Genomic DNA, 13,114 nt, shown 5'->3' with positions numbered 1-13,114 from the left:
TCTCCATGATCACAGATCACATAGTCAGATCCAAGGACTTCTTAACTATAAGCTGTTCAGGATCCTGTGTCTACTAGACTACTACGATGCAAAACTAGGAAGATCGAGACACAAACTACGCTGTCAGGATTAGGCTAGATGAATATATTTTTTAGTGCGCATGGAACAAATTTTTTTAGTTTAAGTGCGTTCTTAATCTTGAGCGGCCGGTCCGCACATGATTTGTCAGCTTACGACCAGACGGTGTTACGTAGGGGAGGAAGAGGGGAGGAAGATCCGGCAACGCTTAAGCCGTCTGCTACTAGAGGTGGTAAAGAATTTTAAAATTTAATCGAGATAATCTAAGAAACGGATTCTAAAAGAGCCAGACTCATTTTAAGCTACAAACATATAGGAGTTAAGTTGAGAATTGTGAAGAAACTGCTAGAATCATGATACCTGCGCGCCATCAGGCTGCACGCCTTGTCCGAACTGGATTGGAAGTTTCCTGGACATTTCCACTGTCCTTGTCTGAAAATGCAGCATTCCCCTACGACTACGAGAAACATACTCTTACAAGTTCTATTGATACAATTTTTCGTATATTTCTCTGAACTAGTTTAGGGCTAAACTATCTGCATTTGACTATTTGCGCCTCGTTCATCACAAGATCCGCTTGACTGGCTGAGTTGCTTCCTTCTATTTACTCATTGGTTCAGGTCAATCTAGGGTAGTCTTCGTCGTCGAGCAGCACCTCCAGATGGCATTGTCTGGATCGGAGTAGCAGCTGGCAATCATCTTTTTCTTTTTCCTTTTTGGCGGATGCTAGCGTCACTTGTCATCAACCAACCTCCTCCGGATCCGAGTTCTCAATTAGCAATGCATTTCGTAGTGTATAAAGAAACATATCGGCAGGTTTCGCGTCGATCTTTTGAGGATACCATTTGTCTGAATCCCTCTGCATACAGTTGACCTAATTCGGGAAACCCTGGATGTACAAATATGCAAATAATCTACTCGCCAGCTGCTGTTGACAGGAACCAACTCCGGGACAGTGGCCTTTATCAGAGCAGAGAGTCATCGGTGGAAAAAAAGGAATAATTAAGCGGATACAATTTGCAGGTCAGGTTGATTATTGTTATTTTAACCCCCACTATATGGCTTAATCTAGCAAAGTTCAATTGGGATTTTGCTAGTAACCGTTGCATGGTCTAAATCTATCAGCAAAGATCATTTGAGTTTCTGCAAGTAACAATTGTTAATGCAGTGTCAAAGAAAAATCCTGGTATCTAACTACACAAAAAAAAACATTCAGCACCTTGGTCATCCACTGATATGGACATTCTTCTTGAGTTTCAAAGTGCTCATATCATATGGACATGGACGTACACCAATGCAGTTTCTTACCTTCTTTTTACTGAACCAAAGTTACTGAACGCAACAGAGAGGAGTCCTAACTCCCTCACATGCCTCCAACCAGGAATTTGCTGCAAACGACAGGACATGGCTGAGCCCGTCCCCTCATCTAGCTCACACACGATGCCTACACCGCGACAAGGAGGAGGGAGAAGAAAATGGGAGGAAAAATGTCTGGACTGTGGACGCCGATGAGCCAGCCATTCAGCCAGCAACTGGCCCCAGGATGTCTACTTGATGCGATTTTCCTGCAGCACTCAAGCTGCCGAGGACACATCGATCGATTTGGCGATACACCAATAACCGTTGATCGCTTGGTAAGAAAGTCCTCACGCTACATCAGTGAGAAAACGGCATGGCGCCGATGCGGCAAAGGATCGGGTGGTGCCAGAGTTCCCCACCGCCGATCGCGGCGAAACCACCTGCCCGCCGGCTAAGTGGGCTGGCGCTCTCGCGTCCTTCTCCACGCAGCTCGCCTGCTCACGCCACCGGCGCCGCAGATAGATTCCCTCCGAGCTTGGGGAAGAGAGGAGGAGGACAACCGGCGCCGATGCCGCCGAAGGGTGGTGGGCTCGGGTCCCCTATGTCAGGTCACGCTTGCCGCGATCCCCACGCGACATGCGTCAGTCGCAAGGCACGGCCCGTCGTTGGCGATCACGGCGACAGAAGCGGACGCCGGAGTGAGGTCGAGCGCAGGAGGTAAGCAAAGTTGGAAACCAACGAACGCATCTATTGCCGGCCTGTCTTGTAGCTGCGCATCACCTTGCAGCGGCTTCGCTCTCCATCTTTTTGTTCGGACGCTAAAAGGAAATTCTGAAAGGGACGTGTGACGCCGATGCCTGAAACTTTCAGACTTTCAGAGCACTTTCAGAGTGAGAGTGAGACTGAGAGGCAGTTTGCAGCGAAGACTGCAGCGGCGTGCTCTGGCGCTCTCCCTTGGGTTCTGAAACGGATAGAGCAGCAGGTAGAACCACAGGACTAAGGCCCTGTTCGTTTCCTACCCTCTAAATTTTAGACCCGTCACATCAAAGAGAATCTTATTATTTAGAAGTATTAAATAAAGTCTAATTACAAAACTTTTTGCACAGATGGGTGCTAATTCGCGAGATAAATTTAATGAGCCTAATTAATCCATAATTTGCCACAGTGATGCTACAATAATCATCAGCTAATCATGGACTAATATACCTCATTAGATTCGTCTCGCGAATTAGCCCTAAGGTTCTGCAATTAGTTTTGTAATTAAATTTTATTTAATACTTCTAAATGATAAGATTCTCTTTGATGTGACCCCTCTAAACTTTATACCCCAGGAAACGAACACGTCCTAAGAAAAATTATCTGCATTAGGAGCGTCAAAAATAAAAATTTAAGAATTGCATAGTGTTTTGCTACCAGATGCTCAATCTGGAATGTTTACAGTGTTTTTTTTTTTGACCTATGCAACTGTAATTGTCTGTCTGCACACAATTCAAGTTTGGAGTGAAGTGTTCCTGCGGACAGCAGGGTTGCATGCCATCTCTTACCACCGGTAGGCCTTATCCTCTTGGTGAAATGAAACAGAAATAATCCATCCATGGCGAGACGCAACTGAATGTCATGACTCGGAAGTACTGCTTCTGTACTGAATGCAACGTGCCTAAATCCTGCTGCAGGTTTACAGATTCGTTTTGATCCGAGTAGACAGGTTCACATGATCATGTCTAGGCTACTTCAGCCAAGGGATACGGTTAAAGTGACGCCGATCACGGATTGCAACTGCACCGTCGTCTCCTTTCGCTCGACATGTTCTGATTCAGTGGAATCTTTGATCAGTTTGATTGCTACTCCAATTCGATCTGCAGTACTAGTGGCGGTTGTCCAATTCGATCCTTGCTGTGGTGTCAGGATAAGAGCAAGCAGTGCAGCAGTACCCTGCCTGCATCCTGTAGGCCAGGGCAAACAGATCCCTTCCGTGCCAACGAAAAAGAGACAAGGAAACTCAAACGATGGTGATCTGAAGCCAAAATTATATATATGATGAACATTTGAATCCTTTGCAGATCGATCAGTGAGTACATGTTAATTACATTACAACCACTGAAGATGTACGCAAAAAGTGGCAGTTACACAAGAACAGGTTTGAGTACTGGTGCTGGAGATAGAGATGGTTGTGTGTCGTCTATCATGTACTGCTAGGCCCCTCAGCTGCGGCTGCGGCTGCCCTGACAAGAGGCTGCAACGCCTTCACCACGATGGTCATGTTCGGCCGGAAATCGGACTCGTACTGCACGCACAACGCCGCCACCGCTGCCAACTGAAACGGGAAAAAAAAATCTCGAGTCTTGACTGACAAGAGTGTGTTCTGAAGGACCAAGGGTCAACAGAAGAGAGCACGGTCTTGTTACCTTCGCTACTGCTTTCGGAGGATAATCCTCCCCCAGCTTCGGGTCCACGCATTGCTTGACCTTGTCCTCGCTCAGCCTCGGCGTCGCCTTCATTTTTTTTCTCAGGTAAATTCAGAAATCAGTGAGCCCATGGATCATGCTAAGTTGCTAGGACATGAGTGGGTGGCAAGCTGCAAGAAGTTTGTGCATGACTCACCCATGTTACAAGGCTTTGCTGCCCCTTGGGCATGGTGTGGTCCACGGGCTTCCTGCCGGTCAGTAGCTCCAGGAGTATCACTCCAAAGCTGTACACATCACTCTTCTGCGTCAAGACTCCCGTCATCGCGTACCTTCAGAAAACGAAATAAACCGCATTTCATTGTCATTGCTAAACCTGTTTAGTGCCCGTTCTAGAATAGTAAAGTCCACAACTGTCCACTTCAATAGCTGACAGACTTACTCGGGGGCATGGTAGCCGAAGGTCCCCAGGACGCGCGTGGAGTGCAGCCGCGCGGCGCCGTCGGGCGGCTGGCTGGTGAGGTTGAAGTCGGCGATCTTGGATTCGTAGCCGTCGAAGAGGAGGACGTTGCTGGAGCGCACGTCCCGGTGCACGATGGACGGCTGCACCTTCTCGTGCAGGTACTCGAGTCCCCTCGCCGCGCCGTACGCGATCTTCACCCGCTGCGCCCAGCTCAGCACCGGCCCCGGCGTCGCGTCCTTCACGCCCTTCTTGCCTGCAACCGATTCGTTTTTTTTCCTTTCGTCAGGTTTCGGCGATCCCGTGTGCCAGACATTTGGGAACCGTCATGGTCACAGCACCGGCTGGTGATGATGATGAACGCACGATAGGATACTGTACCGTGCAGGGTGTCGTGCAGGGAGCCGTTTGAGGCGAACTGGTAGACGAGGATCCTGTGGCTGTCGTCCAGGTAGTAGCCCATCAGCTGGAGGAAGTACTCGTTCTTCAGCCTCGAGACCATCGACAGCTGCACGCGCACGAGAAACCAGCCGATTTATCAGACTTTTCTTTTTTTTCTGTTCAGTAGATAAGAGTTTGATCTCTGATCGAGCGAGCGCATGCTCCTGGAGTTGTTACGGTGACCTGACTGACCTGGGAGGAGAAGTCTGCGAGGGAATCGCTGGACACGCTGGGGTCGAGCTTCTTGATGGCGACGGGCTCCCCGGAGGCGAGCACGGCCTTGTAGATTTTGCCGTAGGAGCCTTCCCCTATGAGGGCCTTCTGGCCGAACTTACCGGTGATGCTGTTCAGCTCGCCCATGGACATGGCGGGCACGTCGACGGGGAGGACCTTCGGCGGGCCGCCGGTCCTCGGCGCATTGGGTCCTCTCGGCTTGCCGGGGGCTGGCATTGCAGCAAGCTAACACATGAGTTTTTCAGGCGCCAAGTGCTCAGGGAATTGGCTACTGGTACTCGGTTGCTGAATTTGATGTCTGCGTATACAAAAACTGATCTACTGGATCACCTGTCCTGAACATGGTTTTGTCTAAAGTCTGAAAATGCAACGGCTCTTATAAAATGCGCCACGCTGAATTTTTGCATCGGGGCGAAAGGTTGGCGTCTGAATCCCTGGTGTCGATAGCCAGGAAAAGCAGGAACAATTTTTGCTACATTTCTTTTCAAATTTTTTGCTACATTTACAATGCAACTTTCCTATCATCGCAAAGACTGAATCATTCATCGTTGTCACCTTTCTGCTAAGAATCCCGAAACCTGCCTGATGGAGAAATGGGGAATTTGAATTTCCGCGTCCACGGAGGGGCAGAAAAATAATACGCGAATAGAATATAAAAAAGTAAAAGGAAAAACCTACGAATCTTTCATGCTTAAAAATGACCTGCATTATTCTGGGACGTAGGCGCTGCTGGGTGACGGCTGGCAGGCGCGGCCGCGTACGTCTCCTCCTCCGCGCCACCGCAGCAGCAAATCATCTTGCCGGCCGGCTTCCCTCCACCACCGTGGCGTTATGGGTGGCCGATCCGGTGGATCGGATCGGCCGGGGAGCCTTTCTGATGAATAGTTGCTGCAAAAACGGCACCCAATCCAAAAATTTGATTTCATCGATCATACAAAAGAAAATCAATGTATCGAGTTCTAAAAGAAGCCACATTTTACGAGACATCAAAGGTAGAACAGGGGACGGAGCAACAGCAGAGCATGCGTGCAAACAGATCAGAGCAATTGATGGAAGAGAAGAGGGAGCGAGGAACCGGACGAAGGCGAGGCGGACGTACGATTCAAGGCTGAGGTGATTGCCGCCGCTCCCCCTCGCCGGCGAGGCGGAGGACGTGTGGCGACCGGACGACCGAGGGGACGGCCGTCTCGTCGCGGGGAGGGAGGAGGGGGGGCAGGCAGATGGCAGGGGGCGGGGAGGCTAAATAAGGCGGAGGAAACCATGCTGCATGCCGCTCCGAGGCACCAGCCGACCGACGCGTTTCTCGGGAGGTGACAAGGAAAACGAAAGAAAAGGAAGAGAAAGCGCGCCACGGTTCACGATTCGCGTTAGACTCCATCGTGCGGCGCCGGGAGGGACCATTGAGCTCGCGCGGTCGCGCCACGGCTCGGAGATGCTGGGATCGCATCGACGCATGCTGCATCTGGATTCGTTCGCGTCATGTTCAGCAACCCTGGAACGCTCTCCTGGACAAACAAGCATGCATGTCAACCTGCGCGCTCCGTTCTCAAGTCATAGCCAGACTGAAGAGCACTGCCGGCTGGGGCAAACATTGGACTTGGACCAATGTCGTGCATTCTAATGAATAGCCTGGACACGCACTGGCACGCCGCTTAGACGGTTCGAAGAAAAAGACGAGCACATTCCACAAATTGCAAGAGCATAGTAGCTATCTTGCCATATAGTACTGTCAACATCATCAACAAGGTGAAACTCCACGGCAGGCCGACAAGTTTGGCTCAACAAACACAATTCAACATCCGGACAACAACGCAACATAGCACATGATACACTGCTACAACAGATGATTTAAAACGGTCGATGAAACTGACTAGCAGCAACACACCTCAGTTCTTGATCTTCTTCTTGGGCCTCAGCTGAAAGGAGAAGAGCAAGACAAATTCCATTAGATCAGATTGACTTCGCTTGAACTTCTTCGTTTTTGAAATGGTAGGATGCAGAACAAGCACAACGCTAGCCTAGATTTAGGCACAACGCTTTGCAATACAGTAAAGCTCACCTGGTTGCTGTGACCGCACTTCTTCTTGCGGCAGTTGACGGCCCTGGGGTGCAGGCGTGCGTAGCATCTGCAGACAAATGGAAGAACATCAGGGCAATGAGCTAAAAGGGCTATCTCACACCATAACTGGGACTGGGAATATGAGTGAACTATACTAAGGAAAGTTGCAAATAGCACATGCCATGCAGTGTACTTCACAAGTCGAAAGGTTTAAGCACAATAGATAAATTTTAATTAATCTCTCCAACCAAAACCAATAACATTAGACACAGAAGTAAACTTAAACCGCAAAAAGGCAAGTTATTTATATATGTTGCAGTCATGAAAAAAGCAATAAAAAGAAGAAATCAAGCACCCTCACTTGCAGTGGAACAGGGCAGACAAATTGGCAAGTCAGACAGAAATTATGCCTCAAAGTTTAAGCTCATAAGGTCACTTCGCGCATCTAATTGATTCGTCACTCCTGCCAATCACTTTTCTCAGGGGAAAAACACACCTTCACATAAAAGAATAACATCCAACACCAAAAGTGCACCAATACACCTCAAACTCATATGTCACGATCACAAGTAATAGGAGTGTACCCATAAACACAAAAGGGGAACGAGTATAATCGGCTCAAATAATATAGCACCACAGTTGTAGCTTAGCATAGCTTGCATGTAACATACACATGCAAAAGAGTCAAGCAAACACGATACCAGACTTGTGCAAGACAGAAATCTATCTGGAGTACTGCTTCAATACAAATGAACAAAAAGAAATCAAAACTCAGGTCATTGTAAAATGAAGAGTAAAATCGAAACAACAAAATGACAAATACTGACAGTTACACCAAAGCAAGGATCAAAAATACTTGGAGGCTCCAAGTATTAAAGGCCAAGATTTTTCACATAGGAAGATCCACCAGATGCAATCAGCCCATCTCCCTTTCACAATGCTATCCAATCTCGCCGTATCCTTCCATCTCAATCTTTTGGTTTAAGAACAGTGCTCAGGGAAGAATAAATTCCACATTAGTTCTTGACCAAGAGGAAGAGACTTCACAAGGAAGCACCAGGAAAGAAAAGCAACAAAGGAAGAGAGGAAAGTACACCTCCTCCAGTCTTCAGTTTCAGTGTGGTTAAAGCAAGAAGTCATCATCAAGCCAGTAATTGGTTATGCCAAATGTAAGACAGAAAAAATATGAGAAAATGAAACAATCAGGCTCCCTGGTGATTTATTCAGTATTAGAAAGGTAACAACGCTGGGCCAGTGAGAAAAGGCTGAATACATTGGAAGCCATGTCCACAGGTCGGTTGGCAATACTTCAGCATATGCTCGAGCATGAACATTTTGAACTAAGGGTGCACCCACAGGAACAAAACCTTGAGAGTTGCTTCGAAAAAAAACAAAAGGAATTTTTGTATAATCGCATGAAGGTTCACGCAACAAGGACGTGCAAGGTTAGGTAACTCTAGTGGTGTCATGGTAAATGCATTTGATTAAGGTACGTGCACCCTGACAAGCTACAAATGGAAAGCACAGTGTTACAAATGGAAAAGAAATGACACTTCAGCTAGGGCAATCATAGTTTTACACACCAAGTTCCTTCTTAATGCTGAAATTGCACATTTGTTTGCTAAATTGTTCATTTCTTACTAGCATTAGACTTAAAAACTTTTCCATACATGAACCGCAATACAATCATACCCCCGTGTGCCTATCATATCTACATATCATATAATGTAGCACTGAAGAGAACAAAGCCTTCATTTGGGGATCACAGAAATATAGACTCTCAGTATAGACAAGGTGAGGGCGTGGGCGGTAGCTTACTTGCGGCAGATCATCTTGTCCTGGTTGTACTTGCGAGCGAGCGCCTGCAGCGAGGGCTCAATAATTCCACCACGGAGCCTGAGCACGAGGTGGAGCGTGGACTCCTTTTGGATGTTGTAGTCCGCCAGAGTGCGGCCATCCTCCAGCTGCTTCCCGGCGAAGATCAGACGCTGCTGGTCCGGCGGGATTCCTACGCACGGGTAAAAAAATATAACCCGCTTAGCGCTGGTGTTACTTGCTAGCCTTGCTAGTTGCTACCACGCACAAATCGAGCTGAGAAGCAAGGACGCGTGCCCCTACCTTCCTTGTCCTGGATCTTTGCCTTGACATTGTCGATGGTGTCGCTGCTCTCGACCTCGAGGGTGATGGTCTTCCCAGTAAGCGTCTTCACGAAGATCTGCATCTTGCCGGCCCTGATGTTCCTGCTGCTCCTGTGTTCGCGGCGGCGTCTACTCCCCCGGGTACTGGAGCGGCGGCGGCGTCGCGTGCGGGGCTTTTATACCTGGTTGCGCCGGATGTTTAGGGTTTCGTCCAAGGGGAGGCGAGCGGGCTGATGAAGTGAAATGGGCCGTTGAAATCGGGCAGTGTCTGAACGTTGGCTCGTCGTCGAGAGTGAGTGGGGTGCGTGTGGAGACGCTGTTTTCCTCGGCCCACTTACTGGTAAGAGAAATTGTTGGGCCGAAAACATTTAAAATTTCATGTCGTTTTTTAAATAAAAAGCGAATTACATGTCTTTGAGGCCCGGGGTGCTGAGGGATTTGACACGATCAGTCGAACACACTATCTATGCATCTTCCGGAACGTGGGAAGCTCATCCATCTTTCGATATTTGAGATTCATACGGTCCACGGGGGCCGCATGACCTCCTTCTTCTTCCTCCTCGCGTCGGCCGCCGTTGCGTCTCCCGTTGCCGCTTGAGCCACCACTTGCGCGCGTTGGCCTTTGGGAGCTAGGGGAGGATGGAAGGGTGGAGCAGCGGCCGGCAAGATTGTCGGCGGTCGGGGTGATGGTCGAGGTAGCGGGGTCAGAGTTTTGTGTTGCTAGGTTTCCAATGACCGACGGCTCTAGAGGAGGTCGGTGGCGGTCCGATGGTGGTGGCGGTTTGGCTGGCGATGGAGGTGAGGCGGCACGGGAGCGCCGCTAGCCGGACGGGGTCGGATATTCGGTGGACGGTGGTCAGAAGTGGGGGAAGAAGAAGGGCGGTGGCCAGTGGCTGGTGGCGGAGCGATAGGTGGGTGGGCGGCGCAGTGGTGAGGCGTCGGCCGGGGTGGAGGACGAAGGGATAGGGTGGAGGATGGCCATGCAGGGGGAAGAAGATGAGCTTGGCAGGTCTCGGTAGGCTTCACCTTCCGGCCGGAAGGTATACAGGAGCCCTCATGTCGCGGTGCCTCCTCCGCCGATCCTTTAAAAGGAAATTTCATGAATCAGGGAAAATTCGTGATACTTGATTCGTTCTCACAGAAAAAATAAAAGGTGAAATTAAATCAGATTTCATACGGTTGGATGCACGGAACTTGCAAGGGAAAGTAAGCATCACGGCTGTCCGTGGAAAAAAAATTGACATAAGCACCATGCTAATCCGAGGAAGATGTCATAAAGCCCCTTTTTGACATCTCGAAACGCGTAAACCGCTTTTAATACCAGATTAATTCCCAATCAAGAAAATGAACAGAGACTGATTCATGAGTCTAACATGAAACTACTCCGGTGACGGTGAAGTTCTAACGAAAGTCTCTTTCGCGGGTTCAGGAAGTAAGCGACAAAGCAGAAGCATCAACATCGCCAGCGCATATTCATACCCACTTTTGTGATTAGTTGTGCCATGCGTGCAGTAATTTAACCATTAACAATTAACCGCACTCTGACAGGACCATTTCTTCACCAGCTCACCGCGCTCTGCGAAACAGTGAAACAGAGACCCTTTCTTAATTAGCCAGCAGCCCAGTACGCGTCGCTGGAGTGAGTCCACGCACTGTTTGATCATTGCATGAAAGTAACCACTAGCCAGGCGCGCGCCGGGAACATGTCAAAGACCTCGCTCGCAATGCCTATAAGTAGATGGCCATGACACACTCCACAAGTTCACAGCGAAAGCAAGCAAGCAAGCACAACCGGGCGACCTGCTAGACATAAACTCTGTTGCACACACGCGACAAAGAAGCCCAGAAGAGGATCAAGAGACAGTCTCATTAAAAGAGCCTTTCGGCAAAGACGATAGATGGCGCGTCCGGCGATGCCGGCGGTAGCCGTAGCCCTGTGCGCGGCGGTGGTCGCCCTCGCGGCGCTTGGCGGCGCGCGGGCGCGGGAGCTGAGCCCGGGGTACTACGACGCCTCGTGCCCGCACGTCTACGACACGGTGCGGCGCGTGATCCAGGAGGCGCGCGCCGCCGACCCGCGCATCCTCGCCAGCCTCCTCCGCCTCCACTTCCACGACTGCTTCGTCAACGTGCGTCCACGCTAATTCATGAAATGCGAAACGCACCAAGCATGTGCTCTGATCTGGATCTAATCATGGTGCTCGACCACATTGATCGTGTGCAGGGCTGCGACGGGTCGCTGCTGCTGGACGAGACCCCGACGATGCGCAGCGAGAAGGCAGCCAACGCGAACGTCGGCTCGGCGCGGGGGTTCCCCGTGGTGGACGACATAAAGGCGGCCCTGGAGCACGCTTGCCCCGGCGTCGTCTCCTGCGCCGACATCCTCGCCCTCGCCGCCGAGATCTCCGTTGAGCTGGTCAGTGAGTGTCCCCTGACACGACGTAGACGGTTGCACACGTATACAAGTTACTTTACTGTCGAGAACCACGAAGCGCGATTGCTGCTGTTAGGAATTACTGACGCGATTTTTCTGATTGGACGAGCAGGCAGGAGGTCCGTACTGGAGGGTGATGCTGGGCCGGAGGGATGGCATGGCGGCGAACTTCGACGGCGCCCAGATCCTCCCGAGCCCCCAGGATCCGTTGGACAATCTTACGAAGAAGTTCGCCGACCTCGGCCTCGACGACACCGATTTCGTCGCGCTCCAAGGTATTTTCACCACACGCCGGGACGATGAACCCACGATAGCATACGCGCCGTAGCACTAATAACCTCGCCGTGGCACGTAGCTGTGGCTCGCGTGCTGAACTCAGAAAAAAATGACGCGTGCCTCGTTGAACCTCGCAGGAGCACACACGATCGGCCGCGCGCAGTGCCAGTCCATCCAGGACAGGCTCTACAACTTCAGCGGCACGGAGCAGCCGGACCCGACGCTGGACCGTGCGTACCTCGCCGAGCTCCGGCAGCGCTGCCCGGCGGCGGCGGGCGGCGACGACACCGGCCTGAACGACCTCGACCCGGTCACGCCGGACAGGTTCGACAACAGCTACTACGCCAACATCCAGCGCAACCGCGGCGTGCTGAGGTCCGACCAGGCGATGCTCTCCGCGCCGGAGGAGAGCGCGGAATCCACCGGGCCCATCGTCGGGCGGTTCGCCAGCAGCCAGGCCCAGTTCTTCCAAAGCTTCTCGACGGCCATGATCAAGATGGGGAACATCGCGCCGCTCACTGGGAGCATGGGGGAGGTCAGGAGGAACTGCAGGGCGGTGAACTGAAGCTGATGTTCCGAGTGTGGGTTGTTCATTGCCGAAGACCGAAGAAGAGAGCGTGTTGATTCCGTCGTTTTGTTCTAGAATATTTGTTCAAAATGTAAATCTATTCTATTCATTGTTACTGGAGTTGAGTATACAAAATCATTTAATTTTTTACATCTCAAACAAAAAGATGTTTGGATCCAGAGACTAATTTATTGGAGAACTAAACATGAGCTATGTAAAATCAATTGCATAAATGTAGACTAATTCACGAGATGATTTAATTAAGCCTAATTAATCTATCATTAGCACATATTTATTGTAGCACAATATTATCAAGTCATGAACTAGTTAGGTTTAATGGATCCATCTCGTGAATCAGCCTCCATCTATGCGATGAGTTTTATAATTAGCCTATATTTAATATTTAAATATTTAATGTGACGGGATTAAAATTTAGTCTCGAGGAACCAAACACACCCAAAGAAAAAGAACCAATTTGTAGGGACAATGCATCATTTTTAAGGTGGCAGGGAAATTTATAAGCTCAACGATCTTGTTTCCCCCCTATCAGTTGCATATATGTACTACTCCATTCCCAATTATTGATCAACTTAACTTTATAAGTAGTAGCAGTACGCTTAAAATCATGTTTCTGTGAACAGAGATAGCTCCAGGCAAAAACTAAGGTTGTAATTGGTAGGCTGCACTAAGGTCTAACCAAACTTCTATAGTGCAGGCCTGTTTGTTTG

At 49.8% G+C, this 13,114-nt stretch overlaps 3 protein-coding genes and 1 non-coding gene across 5 annotated transcripts; 1 reads left to right on the top strand and 3 right to left on the bottom strand.

Annotated features, from left to right (window-relative positions):
- Positions 1-3,411: 3,411 nt before the first annotated feature.
- Positions 3,412-6,242, bottom strand: LOC112878191 (probable protein kinase At2g41970). 2 transcript variants are annotated; one of them, XM_025942619.1, is made up of 8 exons: positions 6,014-6,242; positions 5,617-5,802; positions 4,873-5,123; positions 4,621-4,747; positions 4,222-4,495; positions 3,979-4,111; positions 3,783-3,869; positions 3,412-3,691 (listed from the first exon to the last, which is right to left on the bottom strand). In XM_025942619.1, exons 2-8 carry the CDS (start codon positions 5,708-5,710, stop codon positions 3,560-3,562), a joined length of 1,098 nt encoding a protein of 365 aa, XP_025798404.1. In that variant the 5' UTR covers positions 5,711-5,802; positions 6,014-6,242; the 3' UTR covers positions 3,412-3,559. The 2 variants fall into 2 exon arrangements, with proteins under 2 accessions (XP_025798404.1, XP_025798406.1); XM_025942621.1 differs by lacking the exon at positions 6,014-6,242 and having other exon boundaries at positions 4,873-5,496; positions 5,617-5,749.
- Positions 6,243-6,574: 332 nt separating this feature from the next.
- Positions 6,575-9,276, bottom strand: LOC112878199 (ubiquitin-60S ribosomal protein L40-2). The gene is made up of 4 exons (XM_025942629.1): positions 9,092-9,276; positions 8,792-8,981; positions 6,974-7,040; positions 6,575-6,830 (listed from the first exon to the last, which is right to left on the bottom strand). Exons 1-4 carry the CDS (start codon positions 9,192-9,194, stop codon positions 6,801-6,803), a joined length of 390 nt encoding a protein of 129 aa, XP_025798414.1. The 5' UTR covers positions 9,195-9,276; the 3' UTR covers positions 6,575-6,800.
- Positions 7,357-7,445, bottom strand: LOC112878371. The gene has a single exon (XR_003225701.1). It is a non-coding gene; the product is annotated as a small nucleolar RNA Z266 (small nucleolar RNA).
- Positions 9,277-11,024: 1,748 nt separating the features above from the next.
- LOC112873370 (peroxidase A2-like) lies at positions 11,025-12,545 on the top strand. Its single transcript, XM_025936337.1, has 4 exons — positions 11,025-11,237; positions 11,333-11,524; positions 11,655-11,817; positions 11,956-12,545. Exons 1-4 carry the CDS (start codon positions 11,025-11,027, stop codon positions 12,381-12,383), a joined length of 996 nt encoding a protein of 331 aa, XP_025792122.1. The 3' UTR covers positions 12,384-12,545.
- Positions 12,546-13,114: the final 569 nt, after the last annotated feature.

This window comes from Panicum hallii, chromosome 9, assembly GCF_002211085.1.
Source record: "Panicum hallii strain FIL2 chromosome 9, PHallii_v3.1, whole genome shotgun sequence".
In the NCBI taxonomy this organism is placed as follows: domain Eukaryota; kingdom Viridiplantae; phylum Streptophyta; class Magnoliopsida; order Poales; family Poaceae; genus Panicum; species Panicum hallii.
Note: the sequence above shows the minus strand (reverse complement) of the source record. Positions and strands in the feature narration are given on the sequence as shown.

Bases quoted from the DNA above. Each gene is read 5' to 3' on its own strand.
- LOC112873370 (XM_025936337.1), top strand. From the start codon at position 11,025: ATGCCGGCGGTAGCCGTAGCCCTGTGCGCGGCGGTGGTCGCCCTCGCG. The intron at 11,525-11,654 runs GTCAGTGAGTGT...TTGGACGAGCAG, and splicing joins CCGAGATCTCCGTTGAGCTG to GCAGGAGGTCCGTACTGGAG. The intron at 11,818-11,955 runs GTATTTTCACCA...TGAACCTCGCAG, and splicing joins CGATTTCGTCGCGCTCCAAG to GAGCACACACGATCGGCCGC.
- LOC112878191 (XM_025942619.1), bottom strand. From the start codon at position 5,710: ATGATTTGCTGCTGCGGTGGCGCGGAGGAGGAGACGTACGCGGCCGCG. The intron at 4,496-4,620 runs GTACAGTATCCT...AATCGGTTGCAG, and splicing joins CCTGCACGACACCCTGCACG to GCAAGAAGGGCGTGAAGGAC. The intron at 4,112-4,221 runs GTAAGTCTGTCA...CGTTTTCTGAAG, and splicing joins TTCGGCTACCATGCCCCCGA to GTACGCGATGACGGGAGTCT.
- LOC112878199 (XM_025942629.1), bottom strand. From the start codon at position 9,194: ATGCAGATCTTCGTGAAGACGCTTACTGGGAAGACCATCACCCTCGAG. The intron at 8,982-9,091 runs GTAGGGGCACGC...ACCCGTGCGTAG, and splicing joins AAAGATCCAGGACAAGGAAG to GAATCCCGCCGGACCAGCAG. The intron at 7,041-8,791 runs GTAAGCTACCGC...ATTTGTCTGCAG, and splicing joins GACAAGATGATCTGCCGCAA to ATGCTACGCACGCCTGCACC.